This window comes from Durio zibethinus, chromosome 3 (genome assembly GCF_047325235.1).
Source record: "Durio zibethinus cultivar Kanyao isolate XHJ-2024 chromosome 3, ASM4732523v1, whole genome shotgun sequence".
NCBI classification, from domain to species: Eukaryota; Viridiplantae; Streptophyta; class Magnoliopsida; order Malvales; family Malvaceae; genus Durio; species Durio zibethinus.
Genome location: NC_143164.1, coordinates 37,200,273 through 37,217,126, shown reverse-complemented (window position 1 = coordinate 37,217,126; position 16,854 = coordinate 37,200,273). Strand labels below are relative to the sequence as shown.

Sequence of the window (16,854 nt, the reverse complement as noted above, 5' to 3'; positions counted from 1 at the left end):
ATATAAAGAATACCATTCATATAATTAGTTTTTTATTGATCCGAGTGATTGAGAAATTCGATTATTTTTAAGTAAGGTCTTAGTTTCAATTCTTGTGAATAAAAAAAAAAAACGCTGGGAAAACTAGCTCCCTTTATAGAGTTTAACCCAACTCGATTTCGGATTAATAAGAACCCAAAGTGATTATCAGACACCGAGAGTCTCAAACCAAATATTTATGTATTGCCTTTTTCACAAGCACAAAACAATAATGCCCCATGATTCTTACAATATATGCAAATAATCCCAATCTGTTTCTTTGGTTCATGCACAGAAGCCAACAGCCACAGTGTCCATTTTTTTCTATGAGTCTTAAACATTATAAGCCATGCAAAATAGTGCTGACTTTGGTCTTTACTGGAATTGGGAAGTTGTGCTGACATTAGTTCTTCGGGTGAACGGCAATCTGGTGGATGTCCATGTCTTTCAACATTATGGAACGTCCACATGAATCACATGGAGCAGTCCTTGAGCCACAAATGCTCTCATGCTCTGAAAGTCCACGTAATCTGTCACGAACATCCATGGCAGAGCTTCCAGCTTGAACCATGTCTCCACAAAACCGACATGTGATTAAGCGCAGGGGGCAATCTGAAGCTTGGTGTTGCACCTGTCCCAATAAACCGAAAGTTAAAGATATCTAGATGGACAATACAGAAAGATGCAATCAAGGTTTCCACTTTTCAATCACCCAGTCATCAATTTTCTCATCTTGATATCAGATTTAATATCTATGTTAGACGCCAATCACTTTGGCCACTCCAGGAGCTAAAGAAAAGATCATCATGTTCCTTTAACTATCTTAGGTGATGGATCCCATCAAATATAAAATATTGGAATCTTGTGTTTTGAAAAAGACAAACAAAAAGGTTGAAGATTGTTTAGACATGCCACAATGGCGTGCAGCATATGAGTTTGTCGTTTATGAACATTTCGAACAATTTCAAACCTTTCATTTTGCTAGACTATATCCACAACATGTCGACAGCATTGGCATCTCTAAATGTCTAATAATGTAATTATAATCTAGCAGAACATGTAAAACCGTAATTTACAATAAGCATTCATGCTTATTCCTATTCATCATCTGCCAGCTTAGAGGGGCGCTAGTGGACATGCCAACCCTTTTACTGGAACTGGCACAGAATGACGCACCCTAAATAAGTTATGCATTAAGCAACATTCTCATAGAACCAGAAAAATAGTTGTCAGATTCAAAAATTAACTCATGTTCCACTTCTCAAATAAATTAACAAAAGTTGGCAGAAATAATGCCCTAGTTAACTGAAATAAAGTAAATTGAAATAAATCTTCTGTAGAAAGGAGTGTGGCTTACCATGTCTTCCTTCTCAAGCACTACTCCACAAGGACACCTAAGTGGTTCATGGAACACTTTCATGTGCTTCTCCATCTCTCCCAGTTGAAAGGCTTGCCCACATTTGTCACAATGCACATGATTTTTGGCCTCTTCAATCCTTAGAACAATTCCACAACCAACGTGTAGACAAACAACGTTATGCCTACTACAGTATGCCTCGTGCAGAGCTATACTTCTACTGGGTATAAAATGCTTGCAATTCCGACACTCCACGGTATCCACCTCCATTGAAGATGAATTCACAGCTTGTTGACGCACCTTATGCTTGCTGTTCTCTAGAACATGCACTGATACCTGGTACTTGGTTGTTCCTTTGAAGCCATAGACAGCGAGGCTGTAAGTACCAGCACCCAAGTTCCTTTCTTTGGAGCTGAGGATCAAAGTCTTTGAACCAACATCATGGGAAGACCATTCGTGTTGATGACGGTTTGGGAATATAAGGGGATGCTTGGATGCATAAAGATTAGTATCTCCATCATTCGTCTCCGCTTCTATCCTTACCTCTATTTTGACATCACCGGAAACAATGTTTTCCCATGTTTTGTCATCAATTGAGAACTTATAATACATGTAATTTCCTTCCTCAACCAATCCAGAGTCTGATGTACCAAACACAAGTGGCTTTAAGACATACTGATCTGTCCTTTCTGATTCAACACCTGGGTTGACTATATCCACCTCAATATCTGTTTCCAAGACAGATATGCTTGAAGAGGGCTTTAGCTCAAGAACACATAACCTGTATGTCAACTCTCCATATTTAACTGTGAGAACATCATCTTGAGAAAGAGTAGCATGCTGACGAAGGCTTGTTTCAAGAATAGCCTTGTGATTGGGTAAGTCAGAAAAGCCAACTCCATCAGGTTGAAGTTTAGCATATGTTCCTTTTGGAAGTCGAACATAACGAACCTCAACCAAGGAAGCCTTTGGAGTGTCCACAAGGAACAAATTACTCCATACATGGGGAGGAATCCCAACGAAACCTTCATCTGCAGTGAATTCCAAAACACCTGAATGAGTGCTTCTATTCTTTTCCTTTTCACCATCCTTAATCTCAGAAAAACCCTCCTGATGAACCAATGACAATTGAAAATATACCGGTCCCTTGTCAAATGCACCTTGATCAGACAATTCAGTGAAACAGGATGGAGGCAATTTGATCTTATCTCCACTACCCTGAAAAGGTACAGCTTCTAAGATTCTATAAAAAACTATTCCTTTTCCGGCAAGTAAACTTTCTTCCATTTTCCGTTCAACCTGAGGACAAAGGAAGAAAAAGATTAGAAATCCCCATTACCAAATATACCGAAAACATCATAATGCAAAATATTCAACTCATTTATAAACCATCTATTCAAGCACTATTCCTCTCCATACATACGTAAGGTGGACTCTACCATCGTGTAATCATTATAAAGAGTGTTAAAGAGGCGCAGCTGACCAGCAGTACAGACCTCGCACCTAGCCCATGGTAGATTAAAAATGGGCTTTCAATGGCATTGCACGAAGTTTAACTGATGTTATTGTCTAGACAAAGTGTAATGGGCTTTCATATTTTAAAGAAAAGAACTAATATTCGGCTAAACATGTTTCGCATACTAAAAATTCCTCAAGAATCTTCTTATTCACACCCATGTTTCTAACTATTTCAAGCAAAGCATCAATTCCCATATCAAAAATTTGATGCAAAGGATGAAACTACATGTTGAATAAGAATTAATTATAAATTCAATTGAAGAATTAAAAAAGAACAGAAAAAGGAAGAATTCAATGAAATGATTTGAGAACCGAAAGCTGAGATCGCGAAACAGTAGCACCTCGAGCTGAGCTTCAATGGCAGCAAGCCTTCTAGATCTCTGAGCAACTTCAATGGCATCTCGTTGTTTCTTAGCTTCTTCTTTTGCTTTCCTCTCTTTCTCCAATTTCAACTTGGCCCTTTCCTTCCTCTCCCTCTGCTCTTTATCAAGCTTCTCTCTCGCTCTCCTTAGCTCAAAATCCATATCTCTCACAAGAAAACCTCCCCTTTATTCCTTAAAAATTCGATCGAAAGATTCAAATTGCTTTGGTCCGTACTCTGTCGTTTTTTTTTTTAATTCTAAGATTGTTTGAAATTTATGATGTTTGATTAATAAAAGGGGCTGCAAAGTTGGACTTCGTGTTGGTTAAGGTTTCAGGAAAGGAGAGGACGGTTCGGTTTTTTTTTGTTTCCGAGTTCGAGACCGGTCTGGGCCTTTCTACAGAAGAAATGGGCTGGCTTTGGGCAAGTTTTTTGGGAATCGTTGAAATTGATCTATTTATATTAGTGTAATTTTTATATTTTTTATTATTAAATCAAAATTAAATTAATTAATAATTTAAATAAAAATAATATTTTTAATTTTATCCATTTTATCTCTAAAGATTAAGTGAATCCCTCATTATAATTTATTATTATTTGTTTTAAAATAATGTTTGCTATTTCAAGATGAATGTCATTTTCTTAATATGCCCATTTAAACACAAGCAAAATTATACATATAAAAAGTTTTGTAAGTGGATTTCCTTTTAACATTTTTATGCTAAAGTTGAAAAGTATTTTTTTAATAAAAAAATTATAATTTAAAAATAAAAAAATTATGATTATTAATATATAAATTTTAAATTTATTAGATATCATATAACTATGTTGATCAACTACATTAAATTTTTTATTCAAAAATCTATGCTTTGCGTTATAATAAATTGGACATTTAATTTTATTATAAGAGGGTATACTAAAATTACAACTTTTTGAAAGTAATGATTTGCTTAAAATGATTTCGTCGAATTAATTTCATTGCATTGCATATAAACACTCAAGCAAACTTATTAGTAAGAAATTTTATGTGCCAATGATTTTTCTAGGAAACTAAACCCAAATAAGAAAATATAGTATTTGACTCTTTTAAAATGTTAAAGCTAAATCCTTTTTAGATCTCTTGGTAATTTTATTTGTTTTGCAACCAAATGAGTGAAAGGATCAAACTTTCATCTTCATGTTTATTGAATGTATATTATATTGGGCAATTAGGTTACTTGTTTCGGATATAATATAAAGCAATTTAAAAAATAAATAAAAGTAATACAGTTTAAAATTAAAAAAATCGTATATTGATTTGATAAAAAAAATATGTTTTATTTTTTATTTATTGACATGAATTATAATACGATAATTTTTATACTTTATATGCATTTGACATCAAATAAACTAGACACAAACATATGAATTATAAGATATAATCTGTATAGAATAATATGAATACTTAAATAGAATGATAAAATAATTAGATCCTTTTGACCTTTTTTTTTTTAACAAAAACTTAGATAAAAAAAAATGCCTAAGCGTAATTAGAGATGAGAAAAAAATTTTAAAGATAGAAAATCAATTTGAAACTGTAGTGTTCAGTTTATATTAATTTTTTTTTTGTTTGGATTAAATTTTAATATTAAATGTTTATATTAAGTTTGGATTGAATTTAAAATTTAAAAGTGAAAATTTCTTGAAAAACCAAACCAAATATAATTATATCTTTTTATTAGTTTTTATATATTCGTTAAATTTTTATAAAATAAATATAATTATTTTATATTTAAATATATTTATACTTAAATATATTTAAATATATTAAAAATTATATTAAAATAATATATAAAATAAAAAATTTTAATTTAAAAAATTGCTTAGCTAAATTAAATCGATTTCGATTCGATTCGACTCATATGAAAATTTGATATGATTTTGGATGAAAATTTGATTCGATTTTGGTTCAAATTTTAAAATTTCATAAATTTATACATTATTTGAAAAAATCAAATTGAATTTGATTTGATATGAACCGTTATAGATAATAACTCCATCAACTAGTGGTTGCATTTCAAATTTCATTGAGAGTTGAAATGCAACTATAGAAAATAACATGATTTATGACTTAAATAGAGTGAGAGAGAGACAGAGAGTTCTTAATTAATTATAAAAATTAGATGTTATTAAATTGGAAATATGAATATGGGTAAAATAGGAAACTTTGAAGTTTTTCTAGCTTTGGAAAATCATCTTGAATTAACTAGTGAGTTTTTAATTAATAATTAAAATTATTGAATATAAAAAAAAATTATAATCAGTAAATCAGATATTATAGGAAAAAATATCTCTATAAGAAAATATCTTTTTCAAATTAAATTTTTTTTCAAAAAAAGAATAAAAATATTAATATTTTCCAAATTCGAATAGATGTTTATATAGTAAAAACAACCTTAGATCTTTCAATATTTGCCATAAATATTTTTTTAAAAATTAAAAAAAAAAAACTTAGTGAAAGGTTGGATCTTACGAAAAGTGATAAAATGAACTAAATGGCTTGTCATAGCACTATTATGGCCCGAGTTAGCCCAATACAAAAAAAAAAAAAAAATCGTGCTAAGTCAGTTTTTATTAAAATATCCTCGACCCAACATGATTCATGAGTTGATAATGATAGTTTTTTATTAAAAAACTCACGACCCATCAAATAAATTATTTTTTTTTACATTAATTTTTTTTCTCATCAATAACTCTTCAACTTGCATTGAAATAAGACTTTGATAAAATTGTAAACACATGAGATGTTAGTAGATCACAAACCATTAGAGAAAAGCATGGGAAAAACCTTTTCATTATTTTTCCATCATAATAAAATATCAAATTTATCTAATTATTCTTTTGAAAAGTTAACATCTTATTGTCAATAAAAATTAATTTTACAAATAAAAGATATATTAGAATTTTTATTTTTTATTTTTTGACTAATTAAAGATCATATTATATTCTCACTAAGGTTATCTTCTTATTATTCTTAATATTCATTTAAAATTTTAGAATCATATAAAACATACAAAAAAAATTAATTGATCTTATATTTTTATCAGCAAAATATAGATTCGTGTCATGCTAGATTTGGGCATGATCTAATCATAGGCTCGTGCCATGCTAACCTGTGGGCTTTGAAATGCTCAGCCTAACATGATACGACTACCAACTCGACATTACTACTCACTTGACATGAGTATTGTAGCAAAATAGATTGTGCTGGCACGACCATTACAACCCACAAGAGGTTCAATTATAATAAAAAATTATATAAAAATTCATCGTTTATAAATGTAATTTTTAGCTAATATGATGATATATCATGCGTAACTCTAAATTTTGATCGATTAATTGTGGTAATTAGTTTGAAGTGACCTGTAAAAAAGTGATCTCAGTGACCACATGAACAATTTTCTGGAAAAGACTCTTTACCTTCCTGACATAAGGTTGACAAGATCTTGATTTTCATATAAAGAACCAACATTCCAATCCTCTGTCGTGGATGAAAGAGTCGACAGGGCAACCACTATAGACCTCATACTTGGTCGTAGCTGAGGATTTTCATGTGTACACACTTTGGCAAGCTGAGCCACCTGCAATCAAAACAGCCACCATAACATCAAATTGAAATCGTGGAAAAGAAAATCCCAGCATGTTATTTCCCAGGAACTTGTCTCACCATAAACACAGAGTCTAGCGGGTAATTATCTCCAAGCCTCGAATCAACAAGTTTACAAAGCTCTTCTTTAGGATCATGGTCATTAAGGGCATCCTCGAACTGCACAAGTAAACAAAAAGTTATTAGGTTATGCTCATGGTCATGGGTACTTTTGCTCAGGCTCTAATGAGTGTCTTTCAGACAGGCAAAACCCATTTTGATTTTGCCTGTTCTTAATCAATTCACATTCCAATTTGGCAAAAACGCATGGAATTTAGCCCATAAGTGATCACTTTTCATTAATTGGAGTAGAGGGATTGAAATAATAATATTAACCAGACTTACCAGAGCAACAAGACCCATCGATTCAGCAACAGAGCCATTTGCCTTGACAATAGCTTCTTTAGCAGAAATAAGCTCATAAAGCACAACCCCAAAGGCATATACATCTACTTTAGGAGAAACTTCACCATATTGAGCATATCTGCACACAAGAATGAATAAAGTTAGTCCTGCACAAACTATCTGATGCTCCTCATGTTACAAATTCATTGACTACGGGCAATTCATTGTCTATGGGATCATAGGCCTCTTTAGTCATAAATTTACTGACTAGAGGACAGTTCTAACTAGTTGTTGAACTTATGCTAATGAGTTGCAAATTGCTTCGAATTAGTAAGAACGAATTAAAATAATCTTACTCTGGAGGCATGTATCCAAATGTTCCAACAAGACGTGTGTGTAGCAATGCACTTTCGACTTCAGTCAGTTTTGTTAATCCAAAATCAGCAACCTGCATTATATGTTAAAAATGATTCAGTGCAATGATGACATGAAGCTTTCAACAGTCCACCTGATGAGAGATTATTAAAAAAATAACCTTTGCACGGAAGTTTTTGTCTATCAATATATTAGCTGATTTAATGTCACGGTGAATGTAAACGGGGACAGTATGCTCATGGATATATTCAAGACCTCTGGCTGAGTCGAGGGCAATTTGCAGTCGAGTAGACCAAGGAAGTGGTTCCCTGCCTGGAAATAAACAACGATATCCGTTAGTGCTGCTCTGAGCCAATGCAATTAGCAATAATTTTAACATAAGAAATCTCACTTGAGCCTCGCAAATGCTGACTTAGATTGCCATTCTCAATGTATTCGTATACTAGGAAAAGAGATTCTTCAACACAATAACCGATTAAACGCACCTGCATTGGACAACTATATTAACATCAGTTTGAAGATAAATAACAAAATAAGAACTTTAGAACGTCATAACTGGAAAAGGATGTTTATAAAAGAAGAAAATTTAAATAATTAAAAAAGAAAGGCCACTGAATTCAGCTACAATGATTGAGAAAAGCTACTTCATTACTTGTGCATTACCACAACAGCAATCAAAGGTATAGTTGACTCTTGAGAATTTAATTGAGCAAGATACCTTGAACTCCGTCCAAATTTCTGTATTATATTGCTTACATTAAGGTAAAATAAGGGTTACTGAAAGTTATACATGAAAGACTGTGCCATAGGTGGATATAGAGTTATAGACCGTTCCTCTGACTCATTGTACTACAGAGAACATAAACTTGGCCTTTGGTTGTTGCCTGTTGGCCTATGGTGCCACACCCAGAATATTAACAAAGTGTTCCCACAGAAACCGAACACAATTGCACGCAATACACCCTTCCAAGCATGAGAAAAAGAAAGTGCATTACCAGGTTCAGGTGATGAACATGTGTCAAAACCTTTAATTCAGCCAGAAATTCTTTGGATGCCTGCGTATCCATCTTCTTGATTGCAGCTTCCTACACAGTAAGTAATAAGTGACATATGGAACCAACATGAGATGGCAATGATTCATTGATGCTGCAAAATTTAAAGGTTAAAAAAAACAGATTAAAGTGAAAAATCAAAAGAATGCATGCATGCATAGTTATTTTTATTAATCTTTTTAAATGCAAGAAACTGCAAAGTTATGCTTTGTCTGAATTTAGGACACAGCATATTCATGTATCTTATATAACCAAAGAAAAACCAATGGTTAAGAGAGCCATTCTTCTGTTTCATATATGAATCTTTTCTGCATTTTCCACGCCTAGTTTAGATATGCTCAACTCTACTCATCAGGCTTGAGCTCCATTTCCAACTATCTACATGAAAGTAAGTTCCAAAAGTGCAAGCAAATTAGGAAGGCAAATGAACGTCCACTGAACTAAGTGACATTCCGAATTTTGATCCTCTCAGACTCTAAAATATGACTAGAAAAAAGGTTTTTCTTCACCTCAACAATCTTATCATTAATTAGCAACAAATCACGTGTCTCTTCTGCAATCCACAATTTTTCTACCTAGACGACATAGTCCAAGTGGGCGACCTAGTTGTTTTACATTAACATGCAAGATGTGAGTCTATTTCTGAACTTAGTCAAGAAGTAAAGCTAATAATTAATTGACTAAGCGTAACCAGAAGCACCAAATACAAAAATTTCTTCTAATAAAAATAAAAAAGTATGCAAGTACAAACCTCGCCTCTCAGATTTGCGTAGTAAACAGCTCCGAAGCCACCTTGACCAATCTTGTTCGCCATACTGAAATTATCAGTCGCCTGGGCAAGTTCTTCATATGAGAACTCAACTGATTTGTCTACAGTAACGCCAGTGAGGCCTGGAGAAGCAGCAACTGCCCCAGCTGATTCTGCTGCTTTACTTCCAAAAACTAAAGAGATCCCACCAACAAAAGAGAGAGTAGGGACCAATCGGCAATTGAGATAATTGGAATCATGATTTACTAGCAAAGTATAGTGATTTTGTTCTAAAAAGTAACAAATAGATAAAATAAATGGCATAGATGCAATATTGAAGTATCTATTATTGGTAGTTTAAAATGTAATGTACCTCATATTAGATAAAAATATTTAATTATTGATTAATAAAATTAATTTTTGTATTAATATTATTCATATTTTAAATAATTATATTTGAACACAAATAATTATCATATGATAATGATCATAACTATTTTAATATAAATAAATTATTATTTATAAAAGTTATGATTATACAAAAAGTCATAACAATCTAAATAGAAGTTTATATTTGTTCATTCATTATAAATAAATCTTTCAGTATAATCATTTTCACTGTTTCTGATTAAAAGGTTTAAGATTTTATTGCATCCTAAAAGTATAATTGTCTTTAAAAATGTGTTTTTCACATCTCAAAACCAAAATTCTTTTATATTATTTCTTTTCTCTTATTTATTTTTTCTAACAATTTAAAGTCATTATAAGAAAGTTATATTTTGCATAAAGAAGATACAAGGAAAAGAAATTGACATGATTTGAATATCATTATTAGAGAAGGCTAAAGGTGTCAAAGAATTAATGTTTCTATGAACCAAAATATGAATTTTTATAAAAATCTTCATTAGAGGTATGGTTTTTATTTTTTGCATAATTACTAGTTAAAAGATTAATTGAATGAGATAAACACATTAACAATTTATTTCATTAGTGTGTAAAGTCAAAACTTAATATGCAAAATATTGATTATATTGTATAAGTTTATGCATATACTGAAATTGACTCCACAATTAAATTTAATGAATTGTATTATATCTATTTAAAAAATCGATACTTATAAAGACTAGGATGAGAAATAACCTAAAAACATAAAAGAGAAAGACATGAAATGATCTGCGACCAAAATAATTATAATTTGTTATAAAGTAACAAATTACATTTTAATAGAATGACCGATTATTTAATTGTCACATCTTGGTTATATATAGAACATGCAAATTGTCCCATGGTTTCTATGAAAATAATAGAAAATAGGTAAATATATTTACTATGAAAATTAGATATAAATGGAGAATATATACAGAAAATAAGATTTGGCTGCAAGATTAGTTTTATTTTTAAATCATGGTATCAAAATTGAGATAATAAGTTGAGTCAAGCTATTTGTATGGTTCTATCTTTGTTAGTCGTTTATAAATCAAATATTGATATATATATTTTTTAAATTTATTATCAATTTAAATTTTGAATTGTGTTCAATTTTCTGAAAACCAATTAAAATTAAATTGATATTTGTGAATAACTATTACTGAGATATGGTGTTTCATGGATTAATTGGTGGATAATAAACTAAATAATTATTATTATAAAAAACATAAGCAGTGTAATAGGTATTTTTACTTGTTAGGTGTATTACACTAGAAGTGATTTTACAAAATAAAATTTTATTATGAACAATAACAAAGTTGAAATCATAAATAACAGTCAAAAAGTTAATCAATGGTTACAAAAAAGCATTGTTGCTTTTCACATATAGGATATTGATTAAATAAAAGGCATGCCATTAAAAAATATTGAAGCATTTGTCGGTTACTTGTATTTTGAAAGATGCTCATCAATGTTTAATTAGGCATATTTATAAATTAGAAAAGAACATGCAAATTCAATGTTTCAAAGGCATAAACACATGCATGTGTTTAATTCCATTTGTGATGGCAAAAAGAACATTGGTACAGTTTGTCATATATTACGAAAATGAACTGAATGAGATGAAATTTTCTTTCTTATACATATAAGATAGATATGGATTATAGAGATAGAATGCCATCATCCAATTAATACCTTATTGGTTAAAGACAATGAAGATATTTTTGCTTTTTGTACCCAAAAAATGACATTTTGCATGCTACTAAAATGAAAAGTGAACAAGTTCCCGAGGTTTTCAATAGTTTCCTGACAATGGTGAGGATGTGATTGGTTATACACCATATTAACATGTGGGCTTAGATAAGAATATTGATTTGTCAAAGCCGTAAGCTTTAGAGTTAGCTAATCAGTGATTTAACAAATGCAAATTCATATTGAATTTTTGTATGAAATATAGGTAGAACTGATATTATAATTACTGTTTATTCTATTTTATGAAAATGATTCTTTAAATTCGTGTTTCATGACTTGTATTAATATGGTGATTTAGATATGAACATATTGATCACAAAATGATTGTGAAAGTATTTAAAATTAGAGTTAAATATATTATGGACTCTTATTTTACATAGGCTTATTGGTTCTATGAGTAAAGTTTGAATTTATTATATATCTGAAAATGTTATAACCAATTAAAAGTGATAAATAACAGAGATATATAAGTTGCACAATGGTGGAGAAATAAAATTCTCATAAAAAAATTGAAATCAAATTTAAAGGTTTCAATGGTTATGAACTTGGAATTGGCTATTGGGTAATTAATATGTGCATTGAAACTCATGATAACATTTGAGATAGTTGGCTTTCACAAAAGCCATCATTATAAATGAGATAACTTTAATAGCCAAATCTACATGATTTATAGGTATGATGTGAATTATCATGGTTGGTTTAAAATAGCCATAAACCAAAATTGATACCACAATCTTGATCACATTGTGGTAATTTTTTGTTATATATATGGTTTAATTCATGGATTGTGCAAATGATTTATCATTTATGGTTTTATATAGTGAAAATTTCAAAGTATATTTACTCTGTAAGCTATGAGTGATTCAAAGATCTCATGAATATGAAAACTTTTATAATAGCAAAAAAAATGTTATTTGATCTTTTTGGGTAATGGAAATGATTTTGTTCACGCTAATAAAAAATTATTAATAGTATCCAGATCAAATAGATTCATATAAGTATTTATGAATTGACATAAAAGTCTTAAAATGAGACTATAGAAGCATGATTATATTTGAAATCTACTTATAGATGTAAACTCTTATATTGAATTAAAATATAAAAGTTTTGAAACTTTTATAGAAATATTAAAATATTTGCTAGTTTTCTTTCATTATGGATAGATTTAGAGGTCTTCTACTTAAAAAAAAAAAAACCACCAAATAGTGAAAAAATAAATGAAATGGCAACTTGATTAAGTATATATAATATCTTGAATAATTGAATAAGATATTTTTTAATAAAAGAATGCATACTTGCACATAGTGAAGGTGATAAGAATCAAAATAAATAAAAATTACAATCATAGTGTTGTAAGATTTTAGTATAATTTTATGAGCAAATTATACATACTAATAAGTTTAGACATTTATTAAAGTAAAATCATAAAAAAAAAAAAATCCTTAAAAATCTTAAAAGGACTAAAATCATTTAGTTTATTCATTGAATTTATCCAATTGTATTAGAAGTATAATTGTATTAAAAATGTATAAAAGTATGAAAATAAAATGATTGAAATTAATGAATATAGAGTTATGGCTACGACCAAAACCAATTATTTCTTAAAATGTTATAAATGATATACAAAATGAAAAGTTTGTACATATTAGCCTCTAGTAATTATATTAGAGATTCAATTTCAAGTGAGAATAATTACCATAAAAGAAAATTAAATTTCAAGATATTTGGTTAATAATACTACAAGTAAAATGGATTTAAACTCTTACTATTAGACACCAATAATAAGAACCCAACTTTGAATTAGTAACATCTAATTACAAAGTTTAATGAGTAAAAACAAGTTATTATTATGTGTCTATTAAATATTAGTAAAATCCATTCAAATTTTACAAACTAGTATGATCCATTACGTGGGAAGGATGATTTTTTATACTCTTAATGGAGTTTTAAATGTTTAAAGCAGTGGAGACATAATAAAAACTCTATCTATATAAATATAGAAATAGTGTCATTTCAACAAGAAGAATTGAGGTCTTTCTTATAAATGTTTATGAATATGATAAACACATGCCCATAATAGTACTAAAAGTTGTTATAAACCTCTAATAGAAGAATAAATAAGTATTATATATGTAATATCTTCAATTCTAACACTAGGAGTTAATGTTTAATCTATGGACACCATTAACTTCGTTAGAATTCTAAGATATATATACTAATTGAAAATTTAAATCGAGAGATACTTTCTTGTATTCATAATATTTATTTGTATGAAGGGTAAAAATTAAACACCAACATTCCAAACTAGTTGGAGATTATTGGTAGTTTAGAATGTGGTACATCTTACATTAGATAGAAAGATTTAATTATCGATGAATAAAATTAATTTTTATATTAATTTTATTCATATTTTAAATAATTATGTTTGAACACAAATAATTATCATATGACAAATGACCATAACTATTTAAATATAAATAGATTATTATTCATAAAGGTTATGATTATACAAAAAGTCATAACTATCTGAATAAAAGCTTACATTTGTTCATTCATTATAAATAAATCTTTTTGTATAACCATTTTCATTGTTTTTGATTGGAAAGTTTGAGATTTTATTGTATCCTAAAGATATAATTGCCTTTAAGAAAATATTTTTTACATCTCAAAACCAAAATTATTTTTTATTATTTTTCTTCTCTTATTTATTTTTTCTAACATTTATTCATGAACAGTACAGATGATAGCCTAGGTTCTCAGCAAGGATGTAAAGTCCAAATTTTTTAACTTTAGAAAATTTAAAAGAAAACTAAAAGCATGTTCTTTTTCTCTACATTCTGCAATAAAGGGCAATTCATCATGTGTTTTGGCTAATTGATCACTTTTTTTAATTGGGTTTTCAAAGATTCAACTGGCAACATAATCTAAAAACACTTGTAAAAAGTAGGGTTGGCAGCCTAACCCGTTAGATCCAACCCGATCTCATAGGGTTGATTTTTTTTTAAAATTAAGTTTCGAGTAGGGTCAGATCGGATAATTGTAAGAAAAGGTCGAAGTCGGAGTTTTGGCGAATCCGACCCGATATATATAAAAGATTTATTTTTTAAATTATTTATATATATAATTTTATATTTATATTAAAAAATAATATTTTTTATTTTAAAAATATTATTTTATTAATTTTCGGTCGGGTTGGGTCGGATACGGACTATGTAGTATTAGGTCAGGTCTAGTTGGGTATGAAAAAAAATAAAAAAAAAATCTTCGGGTCGGGTTTGAATTTTGTGAATATAAAATCGAATCAGGTTTGAGGCGAACAAAAATTCATCCCGACCCGACCCGTTCTTATCCATGGTAAAAAGCACTAAATTTGTGAAATAATCTCTAGTTTGCTAAAATCTAACAAACAAACAAACAAAAATGGAAAGGGGACAGGGAAGCAGGGGGATTACCTTTCCCACCTTGAGCTGATAAATCTTGGGAGTCTGTCGAAAGCAATGTTGATTCCTTTACCTTCGTCTTTCGGAAAAATCCAACATATAGACCAACTGCCAGCAACAGCAATACAGCTATGGCTGCCATAGATATCCCAGCGATAACTCCACCTGAAATTCCTGCTTATTAAAAGGCAAGATATAAGGTGAGAGTACACAAATTTCCAGTCAATCAGCATCCCAATATCATTATCATCACGAAAGCTACATGCAAAGAAGGGCAAACCTCCTGTGCTGCAAAACAGAAAGAAAGAAGAAACGAATTTAGAAATTTTAAGGATTCAAAGGTTAAACAAATGGTAATAATCTATTAAACTATTTTTTTAAAGTTCAAAGTTGTATTTGCTACCTTGATTTGAAGGGTGGAAAACTATCATTAGCATCTGCAAATTAAGAAGGAAAATCCTTTAGTGAGGCCAAGTAAGAGTTATTCATAACACTGAGGGTATGGAACCACAATGCCACACCCTTGGTCCTTAAAAATCAACAAGTTGACCATATATTGTAAAAATCCCATGGAGTATTCTAAAGAACAACTGAGAAATTAAGTTATTTCATGTTTTTGACAACATTTTGACGCATAAATATACCCAAAATCATCTGAATGATTATTAAACAGGAAATACAGCGAGCAAAATGATAGGATACTTCAAGATAACAGTGAAAACAAATGTTGGCATCATTTACAAAATTCATGAGCGCCCATCACTTTATATAGTAACATCACAATTAACAATCTAGCCTATGATTAAGATAACAAGATGAACTGCCTAAGCTGAATCTCTACTGATCTGAAATTAGGAGTTTAACACTCTATCAACCGTTACCGTTGACTGGTGGCAAAATTATTTCATTTTCACTTAGCAATAAATGAGCAAAATTCAAAATAATACAAAAATGTTAAAGAAATCACCTCTGCCCGGAATATACACCAAGCCTGTTCCTGCACTGAAATTTGCCCCGGGGTTGTATCTCTGCACCAACCCCGAAAAATTCGATGACAGATTCGTCTGAGTCAACACAGTACTCATATTATCCTCGGGTCGAAGCGGGTAAGTAATAAACAACCCGTAATCCTTCGAAATAGTAGCATCCCCACACGAACAATTAACCGGCACACTAATCGTCGCATTATCCGGTATATTCGTCGCCGGATGGGTATTAAACTGCTGCAACAACTCAACCGTCGTCAAATTCGAATAATATTCGGTGGCGATTTTTGTGTAAGTGTCGCCTCGCCTAACTTTGAAGTCGAAGAAGTGGCCGAGGAATTCGTCTCCGATGCACGTATTGCAAGGGAAAGGTACGTTGAGTCTACTAAAAGCATCGATGCTGTCTTTGCTCGGAACTTGTTTGTTGTAAATAAGGATTTTATCGAAATTAATTGTCGAGGAAGGTGAAAGGGTTGAATCAAGAACCTCGGATATGAAGGTCAGGTTTGTTCCGTTCCAAACGTAGTACGATGCTAAGGCCAGATCGCAGCCTCCGCTGCATCTTGATTCTACTGTAATCGAAGAAATTGACATCAAAAGGAACGCAATTGAGATTAATTTTAGTAACATTTTTGAAACTTAGAAGCCCTAGATTGGAATTTTGGGAGGGTTTTAAGAATTGGAGATGAGAGTCGAAGGAGGTTGGACGATATTTGAGACCGTAGACCGGACCCGGAGATGTTTGAAAATTCGGTGAAAAAGAAAGTGACGACGTGTCAAATGTTTGGTGG

The 16,854-nt window shown here is 30.5% G+C and overlaps 2 protein-coding genes across 2 annotated transcripts; both read right to left on the bottom strand.

Annotated features, from left to right (window-relative positions):
* Positions 1–202: 202 nt before the first annotated feature.
* On the bottom strand, positions 203–3,589 carry LOC111283831 (uncharacterized). The gene is made up of 3 exons (XM_022872457.2): positions 3,235–3,589; positions 1,376–2,674; positions 203–649 (listed from the first exon to the last, which is right to left on the bottom strand). The coding sequence occupies exons 1-3, from the start codon at positions 3,415–3,417 to the stop codon at positions 422–424; spliced, it is 1,710 nt and encodes a 569-aa protein (XP_022728192.2). The 5' UTR covers positions 3,418–3,589; the 3' UTR covers positions 203–421.
* Positions 3,590–6,527: 2,938 nt separating this feature from the next.
* Positions 6,528–16,841, bottom strand: LOC111283884 (chitin elicitor receptor kinase 1-like). The gene is made up of 12 exons (XM_022872527.2): positions 16,045–16,841; positions 15,481–15,514; positions 15,358–15,365; positions 15,090–15,251; positions 9,463–9,653; positions 8,655–8,744; positions 8,051–8,144; positions 7,820–7,971; positions 7,641–7,732; positions 7,285–7,423; positions 6,961–7,059; positions 6,528–6,874 (listed from the first exon to the last, which is right to left on the bottom strand). The coding sequence occupies exons 1-12, from the start codon at positions 16,691–16,693 to the stop codon at positions 6,710–6,712; spliced, it is 1,875 nt and encodes a 624-aa protein (XP_022728262.1). The 5' UTR covers positions 16,694–16,841; the 3' UTR covers positions 6,528–6,709.
* Between the last annotated feature and the right edge of the window lie 13 nt (positions 16,842–16,854).

Coding starts and splice junctions, on each gene's coding strand:
- LOC111283831 (XM_022872457.2), bottom strand. CDS start 3,417: ATGGATTTTGAGCTAAGGAGAGCGAGAGAGAAGCTTGATAAAGAGCAG. Junction 2,675..3,234: donor CCATTGAAGCTCAGCTCGAG/GTGCTACTGTTT, acceptor CTTTGTCCTCAG/GTTGAACGGAAAATGGAAGA. Junction 650..1,375: donor TGCTTGAGAAGGAAGACATG/GTAAGCCACACT, acceptor TTATTGGGACAG/GTGCAACACCAAGCTTCAGA.
- LOC111283884 (XM_022872527.2), bottom strand. CDS start 16,693: ATGTTACTAAAATTAATCTCAATTGCGTTCCTTTTGATGTCAATTTCT. Junction 8,145..8,654: donor ATGTTCATCACCTGAACCTG/GTAATGCACTTT, acceptor TGTCCAATGCAG/GTGCGTTTAATCGGTTATTG. Junction 7,733..7,819: donor ACAAAAACTTCCGTGCAAAG/GTTATTTTTTTA, acceptor CATATAATGCAG/GTTGCTGATTTTGGATTAAC.